The sequence below is a fragment of the Marmota flaviventris genome, chromosome 7 (genome assembly GCF_047511675.1).
Source record: "Marmota flaviventris isolate mMarFla1 chromosome 7, mMarFla1.hap1, whole genome shotgun sequence".
In the NCBI taxonomy this organism is placed as follows: Eukaryota; Metazoa; Chordata; class Mammalia; order Rodentia; family Sciuridae; genus Marmota; species Marmota flaviventris.
The window spans coordinates 91060642-91075877 of record NC_092504.1 but is presented as its reverse complement, the minus strand read 5'-3'; the positions used below and the strand labels follow the sequence as shown (position 1 = coordinate 91075877).

Below are 15236 nucleotides of genomic sequence, written 5' to 3'. Positions count from 1 at the left end.
ACCCTAATAGTAATTCAAAGCTTGAGCCTTTTTTTTTTTTAATCATAGAATTTGGAAGTAAATTTGCATATAACATTTGTTTATAAAGCCACTTTCACCCAAGAATACATCTTTTTTTTTTTCCAACAGCAATAGTCTTTTTTGTCCCTTGTACTTTAAGCTTTTGAAATAATTTAAAGAACTGCATTCCTTATTTTTGCTAGTTGAGGAAAGAATTAAGATACTTCAATATTTGAATATTAAATTTGTAGTCATTTCTATGACTGATTATAGAAGTAACCCTAATATTAATTGCATAAAGCTCTGATTGTTGAAATGTTTGTCTTTAAGGAGGAAATCTTGCCTAATATTGGAAATGACCAAATGGTTAGGGAGCAAGATGTGCATGTGTAACTGAGTACATTTATTTTGGTGCTAATGCTAAGATAAATGCTTTACGTGCATGTTATGATTTTTTAATCAAAATTTTGTTATTTATTTGACAGATAATTTCTGAATTAATATGAAGAAATGACATAACTCATATATACACTAGTTAAATTTTTTTTTTCATGTCATCACCAAGTAGAAGAGTTTCTGATCTTTTCAACAAAAGTACCATATCATTGAAAGACTGCCTCAAACTCAGTTTACTTAGGTTTTTAATCAAGAAACCTAAAGCTGCCAATCACAGCTTCTAACTAGCATGAGATGACCAGGTTAAATCCTTATGAGTGAAAAATAACTTTTAAGTTGTGGCCTATCCATTCCAACCAAGGGGATCTGCTGGCCTCAGTCTGGTCATTACTGATCTTAGGTCCACAAGCTGAATTTCATCCTCACAGCACACAAACAAAATGAGTAATATGTACATACAAAGTATCATAAAATACACATTCATGTACATTCAAGGGGAATAATGCCTAATTCCAATGGGTATACAATGCAGCAAAGGGCACAGAAACAGATACCATTTACTAATCCACAAGACAGTGGAGGAATGAAATGTTTTGTGGCCTGGAAAGGAGTGGAGGCTTTGTACACCAGGTGGCATCTTGGCCAGACCAGGAACATGAGTGGATATTGACACATGTGGGGAGGGATCTTTAGGGCTGGAGAGGACAAAACAATCCAAGACAGCCACAGATCCACTGACTATTGAGAAGACAGTGGAGTATTTGTACTAACTGAAGAGATGTAATCTAAGAGATGCATAAAATAGAAAACAAGGAGCCCTAGGGAACTTGGAGGGCTTTTTGTGCTGCACATTGATGTTCTCCAGCACCTGCTGCCAATGCCTCAGCTTTGTGAAATAATTCTGTACCAGCATGTTTTCCCACCACAGTTCATTCCTTATTTCTGAGACATTTCTTTGATAACTTGCTCTGGTTTCTGGACAGACAACTGCAATCTTTTTTTTGTAGGGGAAAATAAAAATCTGTCTTGCAATATCCAGAAACTTCTGGATATACTGATTAACACCAGTTTAAATTTCTTTCTGATCGGTACCATTGACATCATTCTGACCCTCAAGAGAAGCAAAGCAAGCCTGGAATGAGGATTCCAACTGGTCCACTAAGGTGCTGCTAGAAGTTTGGGCTTCAGGCACTGCCTGAAGAAGCAAGACCTGGTCCCAGCAGGGGTGGTGGGAGTCTGGAAGCTGCCTGGAGAACCCTCATGTTTGGGATCTATGATTAATCCTTTGAGAATCCTTTAATTTTTTTTTTCAAAAAAACATGAGGATCAACTTTATACATTTATACATATGTTTATGCAAAGGCTTCCTAATAAATGGTAGCCAGAATTCAAAACCAAATCTGCTTCAATATTCATTTACTAGGTATTTGACTGAAAGACCTCTGCTTTTTTACCCATAATACATTGTTAGTTTGTAGGTTTTTTGTTTTGTTTTTTGAGAGAGAAAATTTTAATATTTATTTTTTAGTTTTCGGCGATACAACATCTTTGTTTGTATGTGGTGCTGAGGATCGAACCCGGGCCGCACGCATGCCAGGCGAGCACACTACCGCTTGAGCCACATCCCTAGCCCCAAGTTCGTAGGTTTTTGGGGTTTTTTTTTATGTTTATGCAAGGCTTCCTAATAACAAGATTTGAGACACACAGAGACAAAGATACATCCACAAAAGTAAGGTATTTACTTTTAAAAAAATATGTTTTTAATCAGCGATGGACCTTTATTTTATTTATTTATTTAGATGTGGTGCTGAGAATCGAGCCCAGTGCCTCACACATACCAGGCAAGTGCTGTACCACTGAGCCACAACCCCTGATATTTAATAGGTATGCCTTAGAGTATTCTAGATATTGTTATTCTAAATTTATGTACATCTTTTGTCACCGATTTATGTTTCATACAGATGCAAAATCGGATGGTGATTTTACTTTGTAACCTGAAACCTGCAAAGATGAGGGGAGTACTATCTCAAGCAATGGTGATGTGTGCTAGTTCACCAGAGAAAGTTGAAATTTTGGATCCTCCTAATGGATCTGTTCCGGGAGACAGAATTACTTTTGATCCTTTCCCTGGTAAGTATTTACTGATAATTAAAATAGTTTGGGAATCAGTTTTCAAGTGATGTTTATAATATTTGGAGTTAAAATCAGCCTCATATATGAATCATAAGGCTTAGAATTAAATGATCATTATTAAATGTTACTGAGTGAGATGTTGAGCAAAACCATATAACCATCCTCTGCTCCATGAAGATACACATCATATAAAACACAACACAGGAATTTCATCCTAGGTAAATACTAATATTAATGCCTATGTAGCAAAAGGGTATGACATAAAGAACAAATTAATATCCTGCAAAATCATTTAAGCTGTAGACTGCCTTAGACTACAACATAAAAAAACAAAGAGATGGAAAGTTCAGGCATGGGGGAAAGATATCTAACTCAAAATTCATCTGACTTACTTGCATGTTCTTTTACTTGACTTCAGAGTATAGAGAAAACCTAAATTAAAATTCAATTATTTAATAATCTAAAAGAAAGTTTCATTTTATATTGTTCATTTTCTCCTATGGAAATGTTCCTGAGACAAATGAAACTTCAAATGTGTGAGAACATTTCTTCAAATAGGTCTTTGAAGCAGAAGAGAAAGAATGGTTGGCAGATGTTAACTGTTTGACAAAATATTAGAATGTGAAGAAGTTTTAACATTGAAATAGTTTGAAAATATGGATTATTTTCCTTAAAATTCACCTCCCCTCCTAATCAAATGTAGACTATCTAAAAAAGTATTTTTTTACAAGTCCCTATGATTGAATGCATAAGTTGATTGAATGCATAAGTATGTCTTGAACCTTGGTAAATGAGAACATAATGGCTTAAGTTCTAAGAACCTTTTTTTGAGAAAAATCCCTGTCTGAATGATTTCTCAAAGAAACCGATAGTTTTATATTCTAAGACCATATGATCACCATTATTCCCACACAATCCAAACACTTCCCCAACCTTTTACTTTGGGCCAAACTCTCACATTTATATTTAATTAACCTAAAATTCAGTTTAAAAGTCTGACTAAATTTGAATAGAATGAGAATCAATTTTTTTCTTTTAAGAATTAGAATGCATTGAAAAAAAAAAAAAAAAAAATAAGTGAATCCTAATTTACCTTTCCAGATTAATATTTGCCTTACTTTTTATTAAAGTAAAATTTGGAAACTGAAGGCCAGTGAAACTTGGTTAAGGTTTTAGAGTTAGCCAAGAATCAAGCCATAGATGTGACCAGATCTCTAATACTGTAGTATTTTTGTCTGTTCATTGTTGCTTCCTGTTAATTAATATGAACTATTTAATTAATAAAGGCTTGTGGTTCTTTCACTATAATAACTCTCATTCACTTATAAAGCTAAAGGAAAAATATTTGAGCATTTCAAATTAGTTTTTATTATATGAATGTTACTATTGAATAAAGTGAAGTATTTTCTTGAGTTAACCTATAACTCAGCATAAGAAATATAGCTCAGCACAGTTTTCTTGCCTTTACTATATTCTTGAATCTTTCAATCCGTTTAGCCATTTGTAAGATATATTTCATTGTTCCACAGACTAGTATTTCTTTCCAGTTCTCCTTTATGCCTTAAGCATTTGAATATATGGGGAAGGTTCTTACTTATAATGTGAAACAAAAGATAACCTAGTTTTAAAACAATGCATGAGATCTAACACTTATCTGAGTTGAATGGTATCAAATAATTGATAAAATTTGAGACATGAGTTCTGTGAGTACTCCTTAGATTCCATACCAAATACTGCTTCTATAGCAGTAAATCTGAAAAGAAATAACAGTTTGATACTGTACAACAAAGAGTTGATCTTACAGTGTTTATTCTGTTTTCTTTCCTGGAAAAAACCATGATTTATCAGTGCTTTATTTCTTAGCATCTGTTTTACATTATAAAGCTTAAGGTGCCTGCTGGTACCCTTTGATAGTCCTTTGAGATGCTTAGTGTCTGAAGATTGACATTTTATTATGTTTATTAAGTGTGTTAAAAAAACTATACAGTTTGGGTTCAGGCCTTTGAACTGCTGTTTGGCCTTGAAAAATGTTTAACACTTTCCTATTTTTTTCCAAATAGAAAGCCAAAAAAACTCATAGCATTTAGAAGACACCAAGTAATATGTTTATAACAACAGCTAAAACCTTTCCCACCAACCCAACACTTTTTAAATTCTTAAATGTGGAAAGCTATAAATTTTAGTGTTTAAATATGTTAATTGGTCCCTAAAGCCCCAAGCAGAAATAACCTGAAATCAATACTACACTAAGAGCAGCTCTTTCTGAAAATTAGTTCATGGTCTAATAAATGAGAATTTACATTAGGACATTTTAACTTCCAAGGTCATATTTATTTCCATAGATATTGAATCTTACTTATAATATAAATTAACATTTTATCACAAAGCATAGGCTTTAGCTTTTAAATAGATTTATTTTTAGATAAAGACAAAATTCTTTCTCTCTAAAATCCATTTCAGAAAGATTTCTTTCCTACTATTCCCCTACTATTCTTCCAAAACTGCTCTAGTTGAGATCACCAGTTTCTCCCTGAAGCTAAGTGACTAGTTCTTAATCCTTCCTGCTTTACTGGCTAACCTTCTCATCCCCTTTGCTGATTTTTTTTTTTTTCCCCTCACTTCTCTTAACTCTACCTGTTAGGAGTGCCTCAGGCCCTGGTCCTTCTCCTTCTCTATTTCTTTCTATGTTCTTCCCCTAGTGACTTTGTCCAGTCACTTATCTACTATCCTAATGAACTTATTCATTTGACATGTCCCAAGATGGAAGAATTCACATGTCTTTGCTCTCTAGAATTCCCCCTTTCCGTGATATTTCCCTCTCATTGATGGCAGTTCCATTCTCCCGGTTGCTTAACTGCTTTTCTCATACCCTACCTGTGTGTTCACAGGAGTAGCACTTTTAAGAACTTTTGCTTTGCATTTATTACTTGACGGTTTGGCACAAGAAGCCTAACTTTGGACCTGTCTCAGCATACCTTCCTCACTGAGCCTAATCATTGTTAGTTTTTTTTTTGTTTTTTGTTTTTTTTTTTTTTTGCACCAGGAACTGAACCCAGGGATATTAAACCACTGAGCCACATCCCCAGCCCTATTTTGTATTTTATTTAGAGACAGGGTCTCACTGAGTTGCATAGCGCCATTGCTGAGGTTGGCTTTAAACTCAGGATTTTCCTGTCTCAGCCGCTCCAGCAGCTGGGATTATAGGCATGTACTACTATGCCAGCCATTGTTAGCTTTTGATTTTGAGTGAAAAATTGATGACGTTTAGTTTGAATACTTAGAGGGTATTGTGGAGTTGTTATTTGGCCCAATTTCAGTACTATTGTTTCTCAGGAAATAGGAAGTGCTGAGAAATGGGATGGAGACTTGGTGAGAAGTTGGGGGAAGCAGGTGAGGACACACACATGTATCAGTTGTTTGCTGTCTTATATGGACATGGTTTGTGATGCCCCAAAACAACTATGGTAGCAACATCAAAGATCACTGATCACAGATATAGTAATCATGTATATATTGAAAAATATGTGAAATAATAATTTTTAAAAATTGGATTTTTGTGAGAATTACCAAAATGCAACACAGACACAAAGTGAGCATTCGCTTTTGGGAAAATGGTACTGCCAGACTTGTTTGAGGCAAAGTTATCACAAACCTTCAATTTGTAAAAAAATTTCTACAAACCTTTGTAAAACAAAGCACAATAAAACAGGGTATGATAGTAATAATAGTTCATCTATTTTTTTCTTTTTCATGTTTAATGCATTATAATGTTATGTTAAAACATGACTGTGGGGTTCATTTTGACATCATAAATGCATATACCATAGCTTACCCAGTACTCCCCTATTTCCTCCCCTCCTCCCTGTCCTGTTTTCTATTGATCTTCCTTCTGTTTTTTTAAATTGGTACATTATAGTTATATATATATAGGAATGTGTTGTGATTTGTTCATACATGCACATAGCATAATTTGGTCAACTTCATTCCCCAGTTCTTCTTCATTCTTTCCCTTCCTTTCTCCCCTTTGATTCCCTACTTCTACTCAGTCTGTCTCCCTTTTAATTTTGTGAGAGGCCCTTTTCTTATTCCTCCCCCCCACACCAGCTTCCTCATGACAGACAACATAAAATTGTAAGGTAATTTGAATCTTCAAAATTTTCTTTTTTTCCATATAGTCAAAAGTAAGTGAGCTTGCAGATTATAAAATGTGGGGTATTATCTACTGTTTAAATTAGCTTAAAGCAGTGAAAGTGATAGCCTTCTGGCATTAATAATAGACACTTACCTAACACTTCTTAGTTTACTAAGCCCCTTTGTCTCATCTAATGATTTATTAAAATAGAAAAGTACCTTCATAGCAGTCAGGTGTTGAATCTCCTGAGTTAAAAGTAATAGTCAAGTTTGGGGGTATCCTTTATTAGTTTCTAAATAAAGTTTATTTTTAGTTCACATCTTTGTTGTTTGAAAATTATTGAAGACTTGTGAGGTTTAAAGCTTTCATATCTTGGCCCTGCATGTGCTTCATGACCTGGGAAGCTTTCTAAACCTTAGCTTTTTTTTCACCTATAATGAGTTTTTAACAATATAATTGTCTCATGTGGATTTTGTGAGCTTTAACTTTGGAAATTTATCTCCCTTTCTACTCTTAGCCAATGCTGTAGTTTTTCAAGCTCTTAGCTGTAGCTTTTGTGCCTCTGTTTCTTCAGCTATAGTATGATGGTGATTAATATTACTTAGATGTATACTGAAAGGATTAAATGAGTAAATAGATACTGCAGTACCAGAACCTCTTAAGCACTATATACATATTATGTTATTATGAATGTGGTTATGGGTACATAGTAATATTTTTCTAGATATGAAAAGTTTATAATTTTGTGCTACACCATAGCTTTTTTATATATATTTTTTTAGTTGTAGATGGACATAATACCTTTATTTATTTGTTTATTTTTATGTGGTACTGGAGATCTAACCCAGTGTCTCACACATACTAGGCAAGCTCTCTACCCCTAAGCCACAACCCCAGCCCTACACCATAGCTTTTTGTAGTTGGGGCTTTTTGTCTGCATTCAGCAAGAATTTATTCATATAATTTATATTCTTAATAAGAAGTTTATACATGCGTCTGGGACACCTTGTTTAGTGAACTCACCAGTTTGACAACATCTTTCAGAGAAGGGGTACAAATCTGAATCAGTGCTCCGGCCTCCATGAACAGTGTCTTTGCCTCTAGTTTTTGGTATTCTGGAATGCCCATTTCCCCACATGATTTATTCCCAAGATTAAGCTTTTAAACTAAGGAATTATTTACAAACAATAAATAAAAATCTCGTAGATATCAGGTAAAGTATAATTGCACTTTATTGGATATTTTTTCTTATTCTGTTCATTACTTGGAGTCTGTTGTTCAATCAAATGATCTTAGAGTGGGAAAGAAAACTTCTCATCTAGTCAGTCATTCAGTTTTATTTCACTGCATCTTCTTCTACTGTAGACTTTATTTAGATGATTGTTCTATCATTGGAAAACCTGGATATTAGAGGGCAGTTTTGAAAGTTCTTGCCAGTTTTCCCAGCTCTAAAGAGCTATTAAAGAACAAAATCACCATGGCCAACCAATTTAATCCATTTTATTTTTCCTCTGCATGTATGACCAAAAGATAAACACTAAATCAGAAAGAGTCCTACTTGGAAGTTACTGGGGAAAAGATTCAGAAGGCATATATTTATTACCTCAAGGAAAATCTTTGAATACATTATTAATGCTTAATTAAAAGATAAATTATTTTCTTCATTGTTTCTTAAAATGATTCTTCATTCCAAATATTTTTGAACATTTCCAGCTACTGTCCACTTTACTGTCATTACACAGAAGAATTGTTTGATATATTACTTTCCTTTAAGCCTAGACTAGATATACTGTACTACTTGTCTTCTGTTGATTGCAGAGTTTAGAGTGAGTTGTTATAAATAGAAGGAATAAGGGGATTGCTCTCATGTAAGAAGTTAACTTGTTTCTTTTTGAAAGCGTAATCTATGTTTTAGAAACCGTTATTTTACGCTTTACCAGTAAAAATGTTAGTTTATGCTATACTAACAGAATATGGGCTTTTATGTCAAATGCTGGCTCCACTTTGTGTGACAGTAAGCAACTTTTCTATCCTTTAGTTTTTTTATATTTAAAATTAGAATCAGGGGCTAGGGATGTGGCATGCTCGTCTGGCATGCTCAGGGCGCTGGGTTCGATCCTCAGTACCACATAAAAATAAAATAAAGATGTTGTGTCCACCGAAAACTGAAAAATAAATATTAAAAAATTCTCCCCCCCCCCCAAAATAAAATTAGAATCAGGGTTGTAATGTAAATTTCAGATAACAATATATTTTCCTACTGTTTGGAAAATACTGGTCCTGTGTCTACTACTCCTTTCTGTATCTTTCCATTTTACCAAGGGTAGCAGATGAAAACCAAATCAGTTATTATATTTAGTTACATTATCCCAATGCTCAAGCCATTCTTCAGTATTGATAAGAAATCTTTAAGCACTAGAACAGATATCTAGTCGTTCATTTTGTATGTTAATATGTACAGTAATGCATTAGCTGCTTCTGCTAAGTATAAAAATATAACACATCACAATATACTCTGTTCATATTTTTCTTTATACATTATGATTATTGAGTATCTTATATTTTTCTTTTAATAATTTGGAGAATGAATTCACTGAGCTATATTACCTGTAAAAATACATAACAGTATAATATATCTTTAATGTTCATAAGGAAATGTTAATCAGTTTTGTCTAGGAAGGCTGAAGCGGAGGATCACAAGTTCAAAGCCAGCCTCAGCAACTTAGCGAGTCCCTAAGCAACTCAGTGAGACCGTGTCTCTCAAAAACTGCTGGTGATGTGGATCAGTAGTAAAACATCCCTGAGTTCAATGCCTAGTACCCAAAACAAAAAAGAATATAAACTGCTAACATCATAAAAATGTGTTCAAGTTTTGATTAGACCTAAAGATCAGAAGGTGCTGCCAAGATAATTCATTGAAATCTCACTAGACATTTCTTGAAGACTTCTGTATATTTGTTAGGTAGGTTGTTTGTTTATTTATTTATTTTTGGTTTTCTCCTCCCCAACAGGAGAGCCTGACAAGGAGCTAAATCCTAAGAAGAAGATTTGGGAGCAGATCCAGCCTGACCTGTACACTAATGATGAGGGTGTGGCCACATACAAAGGAGCTCCCTTTGAGGTGAAAGGGAAGGGAGTATGTAGGGCTCAAACCATGACCAACAGTGGAATCAAATAAAGTGCTTCCATGATGAAGAACATTGGAGAAACTTTAATAATAATAAAAAGGAATATATTTGCAACTTACACCTAAAATGTGACTGCCTTGTTTTTGTGTTGTCTCTCTGTTAAACTTAACTAACCTTACCTGGTGTGTGTGTGTGTAAATACTACATCTTACCTTTGGTTTTGATCCTTGATAATGAGGAGGGGAAGTTGCCTATGTTTGTGATCATTTATATTTTTAGTGAGGATGTTGGTTAGCTTATTTTTTTTTATACATTAGATAACTTGATTAATATTTAGTTCCTTATTTGTAGGTATGTGATGCATGAAATTTCAAACCTGTAGAATTTCAGTATATTATGAACCTGTATTATTAAATGTCCTGTTAAAAAGAAGACATTGGAATCTGTAAAAGTTATTGAATAGTGATATTATAACACTGAACTGACCAAATGTTGATTCTAAAAGTCAAACATCATAAAAACCAGGGGACAAGGCATTTGAACATTTTGCAATTTGCTGCCAAAGTAATCCTAGATTTATAATACTTAAAATAACTTTTTTTAAAAACTGAAAATTTTAACAGTGTATTGAACTTTTTCTTTCCACATGATAACATTAGTAATGATTTTTTTCAGAATACTTAATATTCATATATTTTGTTTTTTATATGCCATAATATTGTCTATATTAAAAGTAATTATAGATCAAAACTTAACATATATAGTATGGTGTCAAATACCTATTTTCACTTACCTTACAAATATTATAGGAACAATGAAAATTAACTTAAAAATTATGAGTCTCGAAGTCACGATCCATGAGATGATGACTGATGATTAGACTACCCAGAAAAGAAAAAGGTCAAGGCTAGAGGACAGTATAGATATTGTTTGAAACATATGCATACATACACACAAAATATCCTAACATAGATGATGTCTACATCCTCTGTAAGAGACAAAAACACAAAATCCAACTAGCAACAATCATAACAACCCTGTATGTTATAAAAGACAGGCAGAATACAATACAATACCAATATTATATTTTCATTCTGAAAAATTAAATATGAGCTGATCATTAACATCTATTGATAACTGAAAACAATGAATTTCAAAAGTTTTCTTGTACTCAAGATCTGTTTTCTTTGAGGAATAAAGGCTTATAGTGATAGTCTTTCATAAGTCTTGTTCTAATTTTTCTCAATTATTTTGAATTTCCTTAATTCTGAATTACACAATATAAAGAATATTTCAACCACTTAGTTGACTAGTTCCCTGTAGTCATTTTTCCAAGAAAAAATTGGAATGCTCTAATCTATATCAAAGATAGTAAAGCCTAATGATTATATCATATATAGAATCTGAAAATTATAAAAACTATTTGTTCATTTGTTAAAGCCCATGATGTAACATCATCATTTTCTGATTTATGCTTGAAATTTATGAAATTTCAACACAAAGAGTACATCACACGAATTTCATGTTTTTTCCGTTGTGATCTCATGGCTGACCGAAAGCTATGGCTTGCTGCTACTGCCCACGAGTACTAGAGAGTATTACAATGCACATTGCTACCCCAGGAAAAGATTAAAGTTAAAAACCTGAAGTATGGTTTCCACTAACCACATATCCATCATAAAGCTGAAAAATCTTAAGTCAAACCATTATTTTTTTTTTCTAAGCAAAGGACTTCATTAATCTTTGTTTCAAACTTTAGGTTTCTTCAGCTTAATTAGCTGCAAAGAATAAATTGTGCATAAGCAAAAACTGAAAAGAGCTATGAAGTCTAAGAGGCTTGGGCTTAAAAATATTAGAGATCTAGATTTTATCAAATACATAAACAACTTTAAAAAGCAGTTCTAATACAAATACCAGCTCCCAGTAACTTCCTAAAATTTACCTTCTTCAGAAGTTGATAAGTTACCTCATTCTTAGAAGCCTCATCAAAATTCTCCACAAAATCTTCATTATCATTCTCTCCAGTAGCAAGTGTTGCTTTTCCATCCACAGATTGTTTGGGCAGAGCTTCAGCCAGCCTCCTTAAACTAGTCAAACTGTCTTCACCAAGCTGGTTTAAGATGCTAGGTAGCGGGCTGGGGATGTGGCTCAAGCTGTAGCGCGCTTGCCTGGCATGTGTGCGGCCCGGGTTCGATCCTCAGCACCACATACAAACAAAGATGTTGTGTCCACCGAAAACTAAAAAATAAATATTAAAAAAATTCTTTAAAAAAAAAAAAAGATGCTAGGTAGCATTGAAATGGTCAGTTGCTTTGTCTCAATACAGCCTATAATGGTCAAACTGTTTGCTGCCAGAGAGATGCCTGAACTTTAGGATTGTTAAAGTGAACCACTGTTCCTTGGTTTATAAACATATCCACCTCTTCGATACTAGAGATATTGTTTACCCCTAACTTCTTTAGGAGAACTGAAGTTTTTCATCATCTGCTATGGCTATTCTGTGATCCACTTTCTTATTTTGATAAACCCAGTCCGATTCCCTCTTAAATTTGGAAGCCATCTTGCCACAAAGGCATAAAAAACTAATTTCGGTTTTACTATAAATTACTGCAAATTCTAAACTGCTTGGAATGCCTGCCCGTACCTTGAACTCACCCATGCCTAACTTTCCTTGACCAGATAACAACCCTCTCTGAGGCTCTAATGACCTTCATAAATTCTGATGTCAGGACCAGCAAAAATATAAACTAGCCTCTGTGTTATGCACATCAGGGTTTTGTTATCTGTAACCCCCGCTTTGTGTAATTTTCTGGGCTATAAAGCTGCACTTCTAGAAAGCTGCGGGCCTGTCTTTGGCTCCCGTGGTTTTTGTTGGGAGAGGCAGCCCGGCCGTGGAAATAATAAGCTTGCTTTAATTTGATTTTCATTGGAGTCATGGTCTTTTCTTTGCTTCGTGGTCTAACAATTCTGCAAGCAGTTCTTTTCCCACCACTGTGCACTTGTGCCTGAAGTTGGGCGAGTTGTTCCCGGTTCATGATAGTTTCTTTCATCTTGTCAAGCAGAAATGGGGCCACATGGGGGACTGGGGTTGGTGTTCAGGAGATCTCATGTTGACCAGCTAAGATTAGAGCACATACGTCTTTTCTTACTCAAGTACTATAGTATACCTTGCCAATTTTACCAAATGACCATGCTTCCTTCAGCAGTTCTATCAGATCTTTAAAAATTCATGCTAAAGAGAGAAAGAAGTTGGAAATCAATGAGCAACTTTTCAAGTTAAATAAAAGCATTAATTAGGTTTTCAAGTTAGCCCCTATATAGTTTTTATTTTTACAGAAAATCTTGCTGGGAGCCATTAGCCAAGTAAGTAGGTATGACAATTTCCTTGCCAGCGTACCCCATGTTGCAGTGACATTGAATGTAGGTGACCTTGCTCAAGGACCAGGGCGGATTAGGGTGTTCCGGGTTTAAGATAATCGTGTTTAGGGCGTTCCCAGTTTAGGTTCCAGGTTTAAGGTTTAAGATTATTCCTCCTGGGAATAGGGCGTATCCTGCTGCCTGAGTTCCCCTTGAGTTCTCACGGGATTCAGACAGTATATTTTGGGAGACAGAAGCCCAGTGGGTGTGGATTTGGGCAGAGAACGTGGATTTGGGCAGAGAAAGTGGATTTCCCCAGAACGTGATTGTAGACGGCTGGTGTGAGTTCGGGAATAAAGAGTTGCTGTTTGAATCTACAAGCTGTGTGGTGGCTCGTGATTTTGTGCCCAGCCAGACAGCGGCAAAATCTAATTACAGTTTATTTATTATGCTGGGATGGGAGAGTTCTGAGGGAATCAACAAAAAGAAAGACATTGTTACCAAACTGGATATAACCCTTCTGGCTTCTTACAGTAGTTTGCCTTTTAAGGATTTCAACATCAGAAGGTAGTATTAGATCAGAGGCTTAACAGCTGGCACCTTCTGATTAGTGATCATTCACTTTCTTGATTTCTATTTATATTGCTAACTGAACCTAGAGAAAAGGTGACCCTCCCCTAACACCCTTAGTTTTGCAAGAGCAGCCCACTATGTTGGTAAAGGCCGGGAGTACTAGCTTTTCTTACAATGGTTTGACTTAAGATTTTTCAGCTTTATGATGGATATGTGGTTAGTGGAAACCATACTTCAGGTTTTTAACTTTAATCTTTTCCTGGGGTAGCAATGTGCATTGTAATACTCTCTAGTACTCGTGGGCAGTAGCAGCAAGCCATAGCTTTCGGTCAGCCATGAGATCACAACGGAAAATAAGCAATACTTTCCATCATACTGTGTTACTACACTATGATGTTTGGTAGGTTAGGTGCATTAAATGCATTTTCAACTTCTGTTTTCAACTTTCAATGGGTATATCAGGATGTAACCCCATGATAAGTTGAGGAACATCTATTTAAAAACTCCATGTGTAGTAGTATTTTTTTAAAATATTTCTTTAGCTGTTGATAGACCTTTATTTTATTTATTTATTTGTTTGTTTATATGTGGTGCTGAGAATCGAACCCAGTTCCTCACACATGCTAAGCAAGTGCTCTACCACTGAGCTACAATCCCAGCCCTGTAGTATCCTTTTAAAATGAGTCCTTTTTAGGACATGTTGATTTCAACATAAAATTAGAAATCTTTTTTTTTTTTCTGCCCTGCTCCTACCAAGAACATTATTAAGTGCCCACCAAACAGAAAATTTGTTGTTGCTTTTTAAAAGTATGTAAACTCCTGATTAGACTATTTATAAGCTTTTCCATATTCGTGGAAGTTTGAGGAGAATCACGACAGCAAGGTACAGGGTGTGGGTCGGGAAGGGACCCTTGTAGAGAAATCTTAGTGAGTTTTAACCGGTCTCTGAGTCTAGGCCTTAGCTTTGCAAGACCAAAAACTTGGATCTGTAGGAGACTGTCAGAGATGCTAAATCTATCGAGATTATTGGTTTTGAAGCCAAATGGCTTAGTTTATGTATCAGTCTCTGTTACTCAAATGCCTGTGTAACCATGGACAACTATTTGGCTTCTATATGCTTTGCTTCCCTCATCTATAAGTGGAAAACAACTGTACCTACAGAGTTCTAAAGATTTTCTAAGTCAGTACCCATAAAATACTTAAAATAGTACCTAGAATATAATAGATGTATACTGAATTGGTATCAATTTATGATAGGCATATTTCTTTCAAATGCTAGTGTTTCTATTCCTTCTGTCTCTGTTTTTGGTATCACATTTTCTGAGAACTTGAATTCCTGTTCAGGAGATTTCTTGTTTCATATTGGATGAAGGCCCTGTCATAGCAGACTTGATCAGTCCTCTATACATCAATGTAATGTCTCTTCTCTTTCTGTGGATGCTTATTAAAGAAACTTTCTCTCCTCTCCCTCCACTTCCATTGACATACATTTTTTTAGATTTTTAGATGTTGGCCAG

The 15236-nt window shown here is 34.8% G+C and overlaps 1 protein-coding gene and 1 pseudogene across 7 annotated transcripts in view; one reads left to right on the top strand and one right to left on the bottom strand.

The window, feature by feature from the left end:
* The window catches only part of Aimp1 (aminoacyl tRNA synthetase complex interacting multifunctional protein 1), a 37197-nt gene extending 27290 nt beyond the window's left edge, over window positions 1-9907 (top strand). For all 7 annotated transcript variants that reach the window (XM_027935492.2, XM_071614489.1, XM_027935489.2 and 4 more), the window contains 2 exons: window positions 2358-2526; window positions 9673-9907. In XM_027935492.2, coding sequence (XP_027791293.1) covers window positions 2358-2526; window positions 9673-9839 — 336 coding nt within the window. In that variant the 3' untranslated portion in view covers window positions 9840-9907. The remainder of the gene's footprint in view (window positions 1-2357; window positions 2527-9672) is intronic.
* A 1630-nt stretch (window positions 9908-11537) lies between these two features.
* LOC114092831 (transcription factor BTF3-like) lies at window positions 11538-12839 on the bottom strand (annotated as a pseudogene).
* Between the last annotated feature and the right edge of the window lie 2397 nt (window positions 12840-15236).